Source organism: Heptranchias perlo, chromosome 1 (assembly GCF_035084215.1).
Source record: "Heptranchias perlo isolate sHepPer1 chromosome 1, sHepPer1.hap1, whole genome shotgun sequence".
Taxonomy (NCBI): Eukaryota; Metazoa; Chordata; class Chondrichthyes; order Hexanchiformes; family Hexanchidae; genus Heptranchias; species Heptranchias perlo.
In genome coordinates this window covers 172,845,695-172,862,503 of record NC_090325.1, presented here as the reverse complement: position 1 = coordinate 172,862,503, position 16,809 = coordinate 172,845,695, and the positions used below count along the sequence as shown (strand labels likewise).

The 16,809-nt window shown below is 40.4% G+C and overlaps 1 protein-coding gene across 1 annotated transcript in view; it reads right to left on the bottom strand.

Annotated features, from left to right (window-relative positions):
* Positions 1-16,291, bottom strand: part of rnf150a (ring finger protein 150a) — a 161,353-nt gene extending 145,062 nt beyond the window's left edge. The window contains exon 1 of the mRNA XM_067993870.1: positions 15,227-16,291. Coding sequence (XP_067849971.1) covers positions 15,227-15,680 — 454 coding nt within the window. The 5' untranslated portion in view covers positions 15,681-16,291. The remainder of the gene's footprint in view (positions 1-15,226) is intronic.
* Between the last annotated feature and the right edge of the window lie 518 nt (positions 16,292-16,809).

The window sequence follows — 16,809 nt, the reverse complement described above, 5'->3', positions numbered from 1 at the left end:
TCAGGCTGTAGACAGACAGTCCTGCAACGAAGCTCTTTACATTCCTGAGTTCAGGCAAGGCACAGCACTAACGCTCCTGAGTTCAGACAATGCACAGTGGTAACACTCCCCAGTTCCGACGAGGCACAGGGCTAACGCTCCTCACTATTCAGTGATTTTATAAATAATGCCTTTGTCCCTTCAGCTCCCCCTATTTTTGAGATCGTAATGGCAATAAAGGCGGGAAAAGCCATTGAGCCCATTTTACCTCATCCATCTAGAAAAATCTCTAAATATAATATCAAATATAAAGAGATTTAGGACACAGAGCAGGAGATTTTTAAAAAAAATTTACACAGAAGGTTGTGAGGCTGTGGCATGTACTACCAGAGTTAGTGAATGAAGCACGACTATGTCAACATTTAAGAATAGGTCCGATAGCTGTTTGAAGGAAAAGGGAATAAAGGGATATGGGAACAGGGCAGGCACATGGGATTAGGTCAGCCACTCGTGAGGAAGATAAACACCAATACTAGTTGGGCTGAACAGCCTGTTTTCGTGTTATAATTTCTATGTAATTCCCATCTAAAAAAAACTAGTCTCCCATCAGAACCGAACAGTCCCCTAAATAACTTCAAGTTTTTATCTCCACTACCCTATCCAGACATTCATTACAGATTGTGATCAATATCTGTATGGAGAAGAGTGTCCTGATATTGGTCTTAAATTTACCTTTCACCAATTTGAATTTGTTCCCCCTTGTTCTATTCACATGGCTTACCTTGAAGTAGTGCTCCGATTTACTTTTTCTATACCACATAATATCATATACTTCTATAAGGTCCTCTCTCTGTTATCTCCTTTCAAGGCAAAAAAGCCCAAGTTTCCTCAGACTCAATAACTTTTGGATCTTTATTCAACTCAAAAAAAAATCTATTTTTTCAACTGAAGAAGATTCTACCACCAACAGCATTATGTACTCTCAAGTTACTACATTAACAGTTGCTGGTTATAATAAGCAATGGCTGGGTTTTTTTAAAATAACTGTATTGGAAAGTATAATTCCTTCAGCAGCAACAGCGCCTACCTTCCTATAGGTGGCCTATTCAGTGATGAATCAGCAGTTATTAAAATATTTTCAAGAAGGGAGAAAAAAAATTAAAACAGTATAAACAAAAACTAATTTTCTTTTGAATATTAAAGGACCAAATTTATCAAAATGTTATCAGATATGTAAAATTAAACACATTAAAATATTTACTGAAACTAAAAATTACTGAAACCAAATAAGTCAATTGAAAGTATATGCCAACCCCAACATTAGTTAGCTGACTGCCTTCAATCCAAACACTCAGCATTATATTGATAAGAGCTTGTGCTGCTTCTTGACATTTTTTTAGTAACTAAAGTCATATGTATTGATGACTATGAAGAATCACCTTTTAGTACACAGAATTCCCATTTTGCTTCCATATATATGAGGTATTAGAAATGCAAATGTGTTACAAACTGTTCCAGGCATTTATGGAAAATATTTTTCAATTGTTGATATCTGGCCCAGAATAACCTATTCAGGCCAAACTTAATTTCTCTCAGGCTCTTTTAAATATCAAACATTTGAAAAGAATTGTTCAACATTAACATCCTTTACGATCAATTTTTAATAATATTTCTTGTTTAAATCACAATTACTGGTAACATTATTATGACTGTGATTAGATCATGACTGATCTGTATCTTAACTCTACCTGCCTTGGTTCCGTAACCCTCGCCTAACAAAAATCTATCAATCTCAGTTTTGAAATTTTCAATTGACCTAGTCTGAACAGTTTTTTGGATCAGAGTTCCAGATTTCTACTGCTCTGTGTGAAGAAGTGTTTTGTGACGTCACCCCTGAACGGCCTAGCTCTAATTTAAGGTTATGCCACCTTGTTCTGGACTCCCTCACCAGAGGGAATAGTTTCTCTCTCTCTCTTCCCTGTCAACTCCTTTGATCATCTTAAACACCTCAATTAGATCAGCCCTAATCTTCTATATTCAAGGGAATACAAACCAGTCTATGCAACCCATTCTCATAATTTAACCCTTTTAGCCCTGGTATCATTCTGGTGAATCTGTGCTGCACCCCTCCAAGGCCAATATATCCTTCCTGAGGTGCGGTGCTCAAAACTAAATGCAGTACTCGAGACGGAGTCTAACCACAGCTCTGTACAGCTGTCACAAAAATTCCACCCCTTTGTATTCTAGGCCTCTTGAGATAAAGGCCAACATTCTATTAGCCTTGTTAAATATTTTTGTACCTGTCCAGTAGCTTTTAGTGATTCCTGTACTTGGGCCCCTAAATCTCTCTGCTCATCCACAATTCCTAGCTTCTCACTATTTATAAAATTTGGTATTTGAGAGTTTGCTGGTGACCTCAATCCATACATATGCAGGAGCATTATTGATTTGGGTATTATCACATCCTGTATATGTGACTGGAAGTGACAGGTCTACAGCTAGTTTCAAGAAGTTGAGATGGCCTTATATTAATAGCTTTTAATTGCAAAGCCATTAGAGTTGATTGCACCAGAAGCACTTCTGAATTTCTGCATAATTTTACCAGTCCAATGACTCTGGAATATTGTTAGCCTATCACCTGTTTGTCTAGAGTAAACGGCTGGGAAGCACGCATAATGCCTTTGCACATTCTCATTAAAAAATCTTTCTTTTGTTTGCTGTTGACAAATAAAAATATGGGTGCTGCTTAACAGAGGTGTTGTCTTGTCTGTGAGCAGTTCATAATAACGTGAACAAAGCAAAAAAAAAACTCATCTTCACAGGACATACCCTTTACTTCAACTCAGGAATCTATCTGGGAAATTCTGAAAACTGCATGTATACAGACTGCATGCTGGGACATTCTGCAAATTACACAAGTTCAGAATGCACAAGTGTGGTTAGAAACCCTCCAATTGTTCCGGGGGAAAGAAAAGTCAAAATCCAGGCTTTTGAAACATTTAAGAACAACATTAAAAGCCACAAAAGACAATTCAATGGGTAAATTTAATAATGTTATTATGAATCACAAAATTGTTCTACTTTGTTTCAAACCTTATTTTGGACATCAGAAATTCCAGTTACTCTGAAAAAAATAGCTAATGAATAATATTTTAAAAGGCATTTTGAGCCATTCGACTGGTTCACCATTTGTGTTCTTTTAAAATAGGTAAGTTCTCCAGACTGATCATTCAGCTTTGGTTGCTTTCACAAGTCCTTAGCAGTTTCTCAATGACAACTTTCCGCCGCTGCCCAGCGGGACATCTGTGGAAGAGGAGGGCAATGAAGAAGGAACTAGCTCCCTCTTTGAAATTTGCCTCCCACAGAAAACAGAATTATCAGCCATCATGACTACGTTTATGTGCTAGAGTACCTTAACTAACATAAAATAGTGGTTGTAAACATAGAAAATAGGAGCAAGAGTAGGCCATTCGGTCCTTCGGGCCTGCTCCGCCATTCAAAATGATCATGGCTGATCGTCTAACTCAGTACCCTGTTCCCGCTTTTTCCCCATATCCCTTGATCCCTTTAGCATTAAGATATATATCTATCATAGAAATGGTGTATGGTGATTAGCTGCCAAATTAAAGCACTGATCACAATGAAATGAAAAAAATATCCCTACAAATTGTTGAAGGAAGTTGTAGAAATCACTCAAAGGTGTTGAAACACAACAATTATGTACTAGACCTTGTGAAAATTCCACAAACAAATTTAAGTTCTATTTTAAGGGGCAACAAGATATACTTGCACCATTTTAATTTTATTGTGCATCTTGCCATTTTGCCATGGTGCAAATTTAGGGGTGTTTCCACACAAAATTACATACGATATGAATTCAGAGTCTAATTGAGAAAAATATGGTCTATGGTGGAACTGCTGTGCTGAATGGATGAATTTGAGTTAGTTTGAGCCAGGTGAATAATAATTTTTTGGTCAAGCAAACTGAGCTCTGTTCTACATGTGTGCAGAGCTCCAATCCATTTTCAAATGTTAGTGAAGTGCTAATGGAACCATTGATTCTTTGCTAACACCAAGAAGTTTAAAAATGGCATTTAAAAAGTTGTGGGTCAGTCCAACGAACCTGGGAGCTCTTTAAAGTTCACTTTGTACTGCTTGCAGTTACAACGTAGTCAATTGGAAACTGAAGTGGTGCAATATTTACTTCCCCGCGGCAGTCTTGCACCACTTCCAAAATCAGTTCAATAACTTCATTCTCTGGTTATTATATTACAGTGTTTGTGCTGATGCAAAGTAAATACCAAGCTACATTGATGTAAAAGAACAGGATAACTGTGCCATCAATCTACTTAATTTTAAATCAGTCTTATTTGTTTTAAACAGTGAATGAACTAGTAGAATGATCTAGTACATCAGTTACACCCAACAAATAGTGCAAAATCTATTGAAATCTTTAATTTAACAAAGTTAGCATTTATTTATTAGTCTATAAACATATTCTGATTTGGCTTCCAACTTGCCTAGCAAATTAAATGGACAGCAAAGAACTGGGTGACGCATTAGATTTCAAGTTTCAATCCAGACAAGAAGGATTAAATAAAATTTACCCTCAGTTGAATTGACAACTAGGTAAACAGTACTTGAATACCTGTGATAATGGCAACTCGGAGGAAAGCAAGCCTAAACAAAACCACAGCGTGTTAAGAACAAATGGTTGCCAAAGAGGAGGAAGTGAAGTGTAGAAAAGCAATAGTAATAAGGGATCCCAGTCAGTGAATAGATAGTTATCAGCAAACACTGAATGGTTTGTTGCCTCCTAGGTGCCAGGGTAAAAAATATCATGGAGAAGGTGCAAAAGGTTTTGGAGGGGGAAGGGCAACACCCAGAAGTCATGATTCATAGGGAGAAATATAATTGAGGTTCTGCAAAAGAAGTTTCAGCAATTAGGAGATAGATTAAAGAGCTAATGCTCAAAGGCAGTAATCTCAGGATTATTCTCAGTGCCACATTAGTCAGTATATAAATAGTAAGATAAGGGAGGTAAATGTGTGGCTGGAGAGATGGTGTTATTGGGAAGAGTTCACATTTCTGGGACATAGGGGCTAGCTCTGGTTTAGGAGTGGCCTGTGAAAGATGGAGGCGCTTCACCTATTTAAGCAAGGACCATTCCCTCTCCTGAGAGGGAAAATAAGATAAATAATCAGAAAGCAAAGGTATAGAGAGCTTGGGAAAGATAAAAGCAGAAAATTATAAAAATATCAGAAGGAGGAGGGAATTAAAATGACTAAGATTATCAAACAAACAGAAGCAAGTTAGGATTGTAAGTACATAAATACACAAAGAATTGTGAATTAAATTTGTGTGCTACAGGCATAAATTTCCATGAAGGAGGAGCAGCATCACATAATAGCATTAAGAGATGTTAACAGAGATTCCCAACTGCCCAGCCTTTGGCCCTCAATTCACCACGATACTTCTGCAGCTACCGATATGCTCAATCATACCCTCATCTCCACCTTTGATGCCCTTGACCCCAGTAAAACTCTACCTCTCTCCCACCGTGGTCATTCCCCTTGGAAAAAAGGAAATCTTCATAGAGGCTGACAAAATGGGAGAGATACTGAGTACTTTGCCATGGTTTTCACCTAAGAGTGTGCTGGTGGGAATGAGAGGGTACAAGAGGAACAGGTGGAGCAATTAGATGGGATAACTATAAATAAGGAAGTAATACTGAAAAAATTAATTCAAACAATATTTTTAGGATTTTGATCCAGCCATGAAGAATGAACAATGGTGTGTAATTTGGAGAGGAACTTGGAGGTGATGGTGTTCCTATGTACCTGGTGCCCTTGTCCTTCTAGGTGGTGCAGGTCACAGGTTTGGTGAAGTTGCCGCAGTGCATCTGGTAGACAGTTCATACTGCAGTCATGGTACACTGGTGGTGGAGGGAGTGGATCTTTAAGCTGGTGGATGGGGTGCCGATCAGGCGGACTGCTTTGTCCCATCCAGGCAAGTGGAGAGTACTCCATCACACTCCTGACTTATGCCTTGTAGTTGGTGGAGATGCTTTGGGGAGTCAGGCAATGAGCCACCCGCCACAGAATACTCAGTCTTTGACCCGCTCTAGTAGCAACGGCATTTATGTGGCTACTCCAGTTGCATTTCTGGTCAATGGTGAACCTCAGGATGCTGATGGTGGGGGATTTGGCGATGGTAATAACACTGAATGTCAAAGGGAGGTGGTTAGCCTCTTTCTTGTTGGAGATGGCCATTGCCTGGCACTTGTGTGGCATGAATGTTACTTGCCATTTATCAGCCCAAGCCTGGACGTTGTCCAGGTCTTGCTGCATGCAGATTTTCAAAAGGCACCCATTAAGGTACTGCATAGAGGGATTGCTGATAAATTTAAGGCATTTGGTATTAAAGGGAATGTGGCAACATATATAGAAAGCTGGTTAAATGACAGGAAAAAAAAAGTGGGGTAATGGAAGTTTTCACATTGGAGAAATGTAAATAGTGGTGTCTACTATGGATCAAAGTTGAGATCAATGCTCTTCTCAATATATATGATTTGGGTATGATGGCACAGTGTCAACATTTGTAGACAACACAAAAATAGGGAACATAATTAACTGAAGACCATTGTAAGAGACGTCAGGAGAACAGAGACAGGTTAGTAGATTGAGCAGATAGATTTCAGATGAAATTTAAATCAGAGAAATGTAAAATGATACATTTAGGGAGGAGGAAAAGGGAGCGGAAATATATACTAACTGTTAAAATTTTAAAAAGAAATAGAGGAGCAAAGAGACTTAGGGATTCAGAGACATAACTCTTTAAAAGTGGGAGAAGACAATAAAACTATAAAAAGCATAAAGGATTCTAGGTTTTATAAATAGAGACATAAAGTACAAAAGGAAAGAGATAATACTAAACCTATACAATTCACTGGTTAGGCCTCACTAAAATACTGTGTCCATTTCTGGCACCCTCCTTTAAGAAGGATGTCAAGGCCATGGAAGGGGGCAGAAGAGATGCCAGGATTGAGGCTTTAGCTATGAGGAGAGACTAGAGAACTCAAGCTCTTTTGATTAGAAAAGAGAAGGTTAAGGTGGATAAATATCTACAGAAGTAAAATTTAAAAGGGCATAAGGAAGGCAAGAGAATGGGATTAAGTGAGCAGCTCTTTCAGAGAGCCAGTACAGGCACAATGGGTCAAATGGCTTTCTTCTGTACTGGAAAACTCTATGATTCACACTAATTACTTCAAGAGCATGCAATGAGAAGCACTACTTGCTAATCACACTGCATAATGCTTTAGCAACCTTGGTTTTTTTTAGTTTTTGAGATAATGCATTATTTCTTATACTAATGTTAATTATGTTAGTTCTAAGCATAGCATTTTCAAAATGAACCCAGTGCCCTACAAGCCAAGCAATGGTCATCTTCAACAAGAAAGAGCCTAACCGCCTCCCTCTGACATTCAGTGGTATTACCATCACCAAATTCCCCACCATCAATAGATCAATATTGAATCATAGACATTATTAGCAATAAAAAATTATTTGAGACTGTAAATTAAAAATAGATTTTCTAGCAGGATAGTATTCCTTCTACATTACTAAGGTTGCCATTTTCAATATGCTGAGTAGACTTCAGCTATGTGTTTCATTGATGGCCATTGGGTAATAACAGACACAATAGACAGTTAATTATATCAGTCCAGCTGACACACAGGTAGATGGAGCCAGCTGCTTTAAACATAATGGAAAAAAATCAAGAGATGAGGGAAAATACACCCTCATTTAAAAACAAAATCTAACCAAACTTAGAAGTGTGGTGTGATATCTGAGAAATTATTTTTATATATTTTATCCCACAGAAAGGGGAGAGAGAATCGTCGCTACACTGCTCTCACACATTTCTGACATCCAATTAAAGAGGCTGAGAGCAGGTCACCAACAGGCGCTGCATGACCTGGAGAAATTAGGAAAGGGAGACAAACATGAAAAAAAAGTTAGAGGGCATCACACATTTTAAATGGATAGATACCTGTACACTTACTTATGTCACTCAGTTTTGGTATGGTTTTAAGTTCTTACCTGGAAGCAGTGAGTTTGTGATGAACTTTCCCTGATTTAAACACCTTGTAATTTCATTCTAGTGGCACTCTGAATGTAAATGCTGGGCCATCAAAAGCATTCTCCTGGACCTGATGATGTAACATCAGTTGGAGTTCTACACAAAACCTGTGCACCTACATTCAACTAGCAGTTTTAGAACAAAAAACACAGTAACAAAGAGAAACTGGAAGTATAGTAGGGGCCGGATTTTGCTATAAAAATAACGGTGAGGCTAACAGTGTTCACCGTTATTCATGTGCAAATCGGACAACTTCCGGCGGCCACGCACACGCAGTTAAAGTTGGAAATCCAAAAGTTGCTGTACCAGATGCCCTGCTCCTTCAAAAGCTGTGGGAAAACAGCATCTCGCCAGCTGGCTCCCTGTTGAAACGCGTTGACCAGCATGAGTTCCTGTACTGACATCGCAGATAGGGACTAAAGTCGCCAAAAGTTAAGTCAAGTCATTTCAAGCCAAGTACCATTGTAATGGCATGGTAAGTCCTAATTACTGCCAAACAACCTCTCTGGCACTGAAAATTTACTTTTACAAGCGTGGAGTCTCATTCCTTCAGATTTTAATTACTGTTAAATAAAAAAAGCTCTTACTTTTTCTCTGTCTCCTTATCCAATATTTCTTTTCCTCTCTATTTCACTATTCTAACTTACACTTCCTGGTTCAGTCTGCCCTGCTCATTAATGATGCTTCAATCTGATTGTTAAGGAGATACACAGCTGCTTGCCCTGTTTGCACAGGTCCCAGATGCCCTGTAGAGGGCGCCATGCTTTTTGGCTCTCTAAATTAGAGGAACTTGCCATGCAGAAGCTCATAGAAAGTCTACGTTCGCCACTCACAGCATAATCCAATCCGTGTAGATGCAAGTTAAGTGGCAATCCAGTGCAGAGTATATTTTCCCTTTAAGCATACATTGGGCAGTGTGTAGATATGATCCTGAGAGCAAGAGGGAAAAAAACGTACATTTATAAAGCATTTTATATTCTCAGGATGCCCAAATTGCTTCAATTCCAATAAATTACTTTTGAAGTATAGTCACTGTTGTTATGTGACAAACACATTATTTGCATATGGCAAAATTCTATAAGCAGTAATTGAAATGAATGACCAATTGTTTTCTTGGGTGGTGTTGATTCAGGGAGGAATGTTGGCCAGGACACCAGCAGAACCATCTGCTTTTCTTTGACGAGTACCAAGAGATCCTTTATGTCCACCTGAACGACAGAGGGGACCTGGGTTTAAGGTCTCATCTGAAAGACAGCACCTCTGACAATGCAGCAGTCCCTCAGTACTGCACTGAAGGTGCTATAAGATTGTCTTGCATATTTCTCACTCTGTGTTGACTTTCCCCAGTATTTATGTGTTTAAATGTCATTGCGATAAGTCACTTGATCCTCGACAATAAATTTTTTTTTTTTGTTTCATGGGATGTGGGCGTCGCTGGCGAGGCCGGCATTTATTGCCCATCCCTAATTGCCCTTGAGAAGGTGGTGGTGAGCCGCCTTCTTGAACCGCTGCAGTCCGTGTGGTGACAGTTCTCCCACTGTGCTGTTAGGAAGGGAGTTCCAGGATTTTGACCCAGCGACGATGAAGGAACGGCGATATATTTCCAAGTCGGGATGGTGTGTGACTTGGAGGGGAACGTGCAGGTGGTGTTGTTCCCATGTGTTTGCTGCTCTTGTCCTTCTAGGTGGTAGAGGTCGCGGGTTTGGGAGGTGCTGTCGAAGAAGCCTTGGCGAGTTGCTGCAGTGCATCCTGTGGATGGTACACACTGCAGCCACTGTGCGCCGGTGGTGAAGGGAGTGAACGTTTAGGGTGGTGGATGGGGTGCCAATCAAACAGGCTGCTTTATCTTGGATGGTGTCGAGCTTCTCGAGTGTTGTTGGAGCTGCACTCATCCAAGCAAGTGGAGAGTATTCCATCACACTCCTGACTTGTGCCTTGTAGATGGTGGAAAGGCTTTGGGCAGTCAGGAGGTGAGTCACTCGTCGCAGAATACCCAGCCTCTGACCTGCTCTCGTAGCCACAGTATTTATATGGCTGGTCCAGTTAAGTTTCTGGTCAATGGTGACCCCCAGGATGTTGATGGTGGGGGATTCGGCGATGGTAATGCCGTTGAATGTCAAGGGGAGGTGGTTAGACTCTCTCTTGTTGGAGATGGTCATTGCCTGGCACTTATCTGGCGCGAATGTTACTTGCCACTTATCAGCCCAAGCCTGGATGTTGTCCAGGTCTTGCTGCATGCGGGCTCGGACTGCTTCATTATTTGATGGGTTGCGAATGGAACTGAACACTGTGCAATCATCAGCGAGCATCCCCATTTCTGACCTTATGATGGAGGGAAGGTCATTGATGAAGCAGCTGAAGATGGTTGGGCCTAGGACACTGCCCTGAGGAACTCCTGCAGCAATGTCCTAGGGCTGTGATGATTGGCCTCCAACAACTACTACCATTTTCTTTTGTGCTAGGTATGACTCCAGCCACTGGAGAGTTTTCCCCCTGATTCCCATTGACTTCAATTTTACTAGGGCTCCTTGGTGCCACACTCGGTCAAATGCTGCCTTGATGTCAAGGTAATAGTTACTAGCAACAACAGTGGAAGATTGTATCAAGTTTATCTGTACATCTAAACAATGGAGGATGTTGTATAAGTATTACCCTGGTACACTTCTGGTGATATACATTGAGGAATGCAAGTGATATGCATGTAGATTCTACAGAGCTGAAATCCTTGGGCAAAAGTTAAGAATAGTAAAATATCTTCACTGCTGAGTTTACTGGGGTGGGGGGGGGGGGGGTGGGGGGAGATGTAATTGGTTTAATCAGAATTTCATCAATTACTTAGTACAGTTATTAAATAACTATCCTCTTAGGAAAGGAAGAGATCAAGTGGTCTCCAAGATGACACACTGGTGATAGGAAATTGGAACCATGTGGATCCTCTGTGACAAAGCTGAAAATTTAATACCTGATTCATGCCTGTCCACAGTACTATAGGCCACTGCTGCTGATGGACCAACTAGCCTGGCTCATCTGACAGGACACAGAAGAATACAAATGTCATTCGAACTGGGATTCTTCTCATTCAGCTCCACATAACCCTGCAAGCCATTGCCCAACAGAAAGTCTAATCCTCGCTGGACCAAAATTCTCTGATGGGGTTCCTAATCCTTGTCTCTTGCAAACCTGCACCTCAGTTCTCTGGGCTTAGGTAAATAGAGTGGGTTTGTACAGGGAGGAAATGTGAACTTATCAGGCAAACAGAAATTCTAATTGTGTCACTGTAGTTTGATTTGTAATGGGTCTCTACAAGTGTCTCACACCCAGCTGACCAAATAAACAATTATTTATTTTAAAAAATCAACGAGTCGCAATTCACTTAGCTAAACAATGTACACATGCCCTGGATCTCCTGCATTTAAGTAGCTTCAGAAAAATCACACCAAGGACATTCCCTTTAATTCTGGCCTGTCAATAAATCTGCAGACTTATGATCTGATCTACAAAACGCTTTCGGGGTTTAGCTTTTCGGAGGAACACAGAGAATCATTTCAATACCACAGACTCTTCCACTTAATACTGCAATACCTTGTTACCATAAATGAGATACTAGAACGGTTTAGTAATAAGCAGGCTCACAAAAGTTTATTTTCCATCTTGAATATTTCAATGTAGTCAGGCTTTGAATCAAAATGTCCACACAATTATTTAAATACTGCATTAATTCCTTTTGGTTTAATTATAAATACAAGATATAACTTGCACACAGTGCTTAACTAGATCTCATTTCACAAGTACCACTAATAATTACACATTCAACTAGAAATCTCTGCAAAAACTTGTTCTCCCTTCCTTCCCCAAGGACTCCTCAATGCACCCTAGGGTTAAATACACTCAACTCAATTACTGCATAACACTTTCCTGTAAACATCTAGTTATTTTCCTTCAAAAATATAAAAATAGTCCTAGCTTGACAAATCAAGGTAAATTTTAGCAATGGTTTGATTTGAAACAGACTGTTGTGCTGTGGCAAGACTTAAGTAACTGCATTTTTTTCTAAAAACATGCATGATGCAGCTAAAAAAAACTTACATAGGAACCAAATAGATTTATTTTGGGTTTGCTCATGATCCCAAGGAAATGTCAACTGATAACTTTAATAGAAGATTGCAAACATTTGTTACCACGTTTTAATAAAGTCATTCAAAATTCCCTCATCAAACAGATACTAAATTAAAATAACACAATGATATAAATCAGAACAGCGCATGAAAGTATAACCATCAAATCAGTGAGGATACATGTACATTAGAGTGGAACCTCTATTCACAGAAGAATCATATAAAATTACGGCACAGCAGGAGGCCATTCGGTCCATCGTGTCCGTGCCGGCCGAAAAAGAGCTATCCAGCTTAATCCCACTTTCCAGCACTTGGTCTGTAGCCCTCCAGGTTACAGCACTTCAAGTCCTCATCCAAGTACTTTTTAAAAGAGTTAAATGAGTTGAGGGTTTCTACCTCTACCATCCTTTCAGGCAGTGAGTTCCAGACACCCACCACCCTCTGGGTGAAAATAATTCTCCTCAGCTCCCCTCTAATCCTTCTACCAATTATTTTAAATCTATGCCCCATGGTCACTGACCCCTCTGCTAAGGGTATTAGGTTCTCCCATCCACTCAATCTTGTCACGTCATAATTTTATATATCTCAATTGAATCTCCCCTCAGCCTCCTCTGTCCCAAATAAAAAAACCTCAGCCTATCCAATCTTTTCTCATAGCTAAAATTCTCCAGCCCTGGCAACGTCGTCGTAAATCTCCTCTGTACCCTCTCTAGTGCAATCACATCTTTCCTGTAATGTGGTGACCAGAACTGTATGCAGTACTCAAGCTGTGGCCTAACCAATATTTTATACAGTTCTAGCATAAGCTCCCTGCTCTTATATTCATTCTATGCCTCGGTTAATAAAGGAAAGTATTCCGTATGCCTTTTTAAACCACCATATCTACCTGTCCTGCTGCCTTCAAGGATCTGTGGACATGCACTTCAAGGTCCCTCACTTCCTCCACACCTCTCAGTATCCTCCCATTTATTGTGTATTCCCTTTCTCTGTTTGCCCTCCCCAAATACATTACCTCACACTTATCCGGATTGAATTCTATTTGCCACTTTTCTGCCCACCTGACCAGTCCATTGATATCTTCCTGCAGTCTACAGCTTTCCTCCTCACTATCAACCACATGGCCAATTTTTGTATCATCTGCAAATTTCTTGATCAAGCCCCCCACATTCAAGTCCAAATCATTAATATATGCCACAAAAAGCAAGGGACCTAGTACTGAGCCTTGTAGGACCCCACTGGAAACAGCCTTCCAGTCGCAAAAACACCGGTCAACCATTACCCTTTGCTTCCTCCACTGAGCCAATTTTGAATCCAACTAGCCACTTTCCCTTGGATCCCATGGGCTTTTACTTTTTTGACCAGTCAGCCACGTGGGACCTTGTCAAAAGCCATGCTAAAATCCATGTACACTACATCAAACGCGTTACCCTCATCGACCCTCCTTGTTACCTCCTCAAAAAATTCAATCAAGTTAGTCAGACACGACCTTCCCTTAACAAATCCATGCTGACTGTCCTTGATTAACCCGTGCCTTTCTAAATGACAATTTATGCTGTCCCTCAGAATCAATTCCAATAATATGCCCACCCCCGAGGTTAGACTGACTGGCCTATAATTACTCGGTCTATCTCTTTCTCCTTTTTTAAACAATGGTACAACGTTAGCAGTCCTCCAGCACCACACGTGTTGCCAGGAAGGATTGGAAAATGATGATCAGAGCCTCCGCTATTTCCTCCCTTGCTTCTCTTAGCAGCTTGGGATACATTTCATCTGGGCCTGGCGATTTATCTACTTTCAAAGATGCTAAATCCCTTAATACTTCCTCTCTCACTATGTTTATCCCATCCAATATTTCACACTCCTCCTCCTTAATTACAATCTCTGCATCAGCCATAATGGAAAGACCCATTGGTGGCTAATGAAAATTGGACAGAAAGTCCATAAATTTTGATTTTACACTTATGGTACAGCATTGCCCTACGGCACAGGAATTAAAAATAAATAAAGTAGGAATAAAACAAACATTATGTACTTTTATTCATTAAGAAAAGATGAAATGCAGAAGGGCTACGCAGTGAGCAAACATCTCATGCAAGGCTCTGTCTCACAAACATTCTGAAAGGGGACAGTGGGGGTGGATTCCATAGTATACAGTGTTTGATTTTCCTTTGTTTCCCCTAATTGCACAAGTTATTCAAGCTCTTTGAGCACAATTTCACAAAACCAACTTTTGTTTTTTTTTTAAGTATCTTAAATTAATTAATGCTTCACACTACCAGTGATGGGATTCTGACCAATTTTTAATCACAGAATTTCATTTGGGTCTTTAAAACAGTCAAAAATCTTTAAATTAATGACTATGCAATCCATGGGATTTAATGCTAAATCTAATGTATAATTAAAAGTGACTCCACTCTCAGGTACATTTAAAGTTAAATTAATAAATCTGGTCTGAAAATTCAAGTGCAACAGACTTACATTTTAGTGGCACTGAAAGTTTTAGCTTTTAGACCACAAATTTGGCAACAACTATGTCAAGATAACAGCAATCCTATTACTCCGTTGGTATTATAACAGAACAGATGAATTTAATGATTATGGATGGCATTTACTTTAGGATTAGGATCAGTGCAGGATTATGCCTAACAATGTTAGTGTTAGAGAGATGGCACAACAGGGAGTTTGGGGATTAGATCCTTCTAACCCTATTTTATGACACAAAAATAGGTTTGGGGATGAAAGAATGGGAAGATATTATGCAAGACCTAAACACTAAATGAAATTGTTCCATTTTAGTAAACTGATGTTTTCAATTCTACCCTAGAACAGAAATTGCGACTACACCATAACTAAATTAGCACCAACTTATTCTTCTTTTGGGGAGAGGGAGGGGGCATATGGAGGTTGCAAGTTACTTAATATAAAATTACTAACTGTTCCCCACAATATAAACCCGTACCCATCCTCAAGTGCCTTTCAAACCTGCTCACCTGCATGTGGCATCGTGATGGTCTCATTGACATTGCTAGCCCCCACGTTGTAAATGACCACAGCGGATGCATTCTGCCTGGCAGCGTGCCAGATCTTCTCCTTGTAAGTGCAGTTCCCCTTGGGTATGACTGCGATCCAGCCCTTGGCGGCGGCGGCGGGCACCTGAAACTTGGCGTGAGGGTCACACGCCAGCCTGTCGTGGTGAGCGGGAAGCGCCAGCAATCCCCTGGTGTCCTGCTTGAGCGAGTGCTGCCCGTAGCGGCCGCACTCGCTCTTCTCCGACCTCCACTCCGAGGTGGCCGGTTCCACGTACGTGATGTTGACGAAGGCCGTGTACCATTCCTCCTTCTCCGCCACCGTGAAATCCAGACACAACAAATGCACGAAGCAGAAAGAAAGCAGCCATGTTGAGAGAGCCAGACTGCGGCAGGCTTGCACCAGAGACACCGGCATTACTAATAATGGTTTAATAACAATTATATCCGATAATTTTCTGGTCTTCAGTGCACCGTCCTCCTCACTACGAGACTTTTCACTTTCACTTTTCGCCTTTATCCAAAGGAGCAAAGGGGGAGGGGAAGGGAGCCGCTTTTTAGATTGTTTTTGTCTTTCCTTCTGTTGAAGGATGCTGCTCGCAGTGCAATGTAAAGCAATCGTTTGTTTAAACAAAATAAATAACTTTTTGTTCTTTCTATATATACATATATGGTTAATATTTATAGTTTCCGATCCGCCTTTCTCTGAGGCCTATCTAGCTCGCGGTTGCTAGAGGAGCTGCTGCTCCTGCTGTTGCCGCTGCCGGCGGTCGGCTCGATGCTGCTGTTGTTGCAGGAGGAGGGTCATGATGTTGATGATACCGCGCTATCCGACAAAGCCGCTGCTACTTCTCTCTACATGTAAACGATGGGGAGGGGAGTTCTTTCAGAGCTAAGGAAGAAATATATAACGTATATTTAAAAAGCGCCACCAACTGCAAATCTCCAGAACCGCCGCTCCGCCGCGTTTATTATATTTACAGGCCCCAGCCTCATGCCTCTCTCCTGTCTCCCTGGAGACCGGGACCGACCCCGTCCAAAAAAAAATTACACGCAAAACGTGAGTTTTAGAGCGTTTGACGCAATCACGTACAAGAGGGCGGGTGGGGGAAAAATCGAATGTTCTATTATGATATCATAATAAAGGCAATGTTCCCCTCTCTAACACACGCCCAATCGTGGCAGGCAGTAACGTCAGGTTAAGTGCGATTTTAGAGGTCTCAGGATCACTGCTTTAAAAGCACAGATTTTTCATATTGCCACTCATTAGGAGTCGCTGGTTTGTTTTAAAAGTGCAGATCTGTCAAGTGCCGCTCATTCGGAATGACAACCACTTTGTTTCATTTTTTTAAATTTAGCCTATTTTGATGTAAGTCACTCGTAAAAAAATAAACGCAGCTGCATTTACTTAAGTAAGCTTACAATCTTATGTTGCTGTTATTAATGATAAATATCTTAACATTCAATTGATTTTTTTTAGTGCATGTGAATTTTTTTCAGTTCAACAACATGCATTTATATAGCACCTTTAATGTAGCAAAACATCC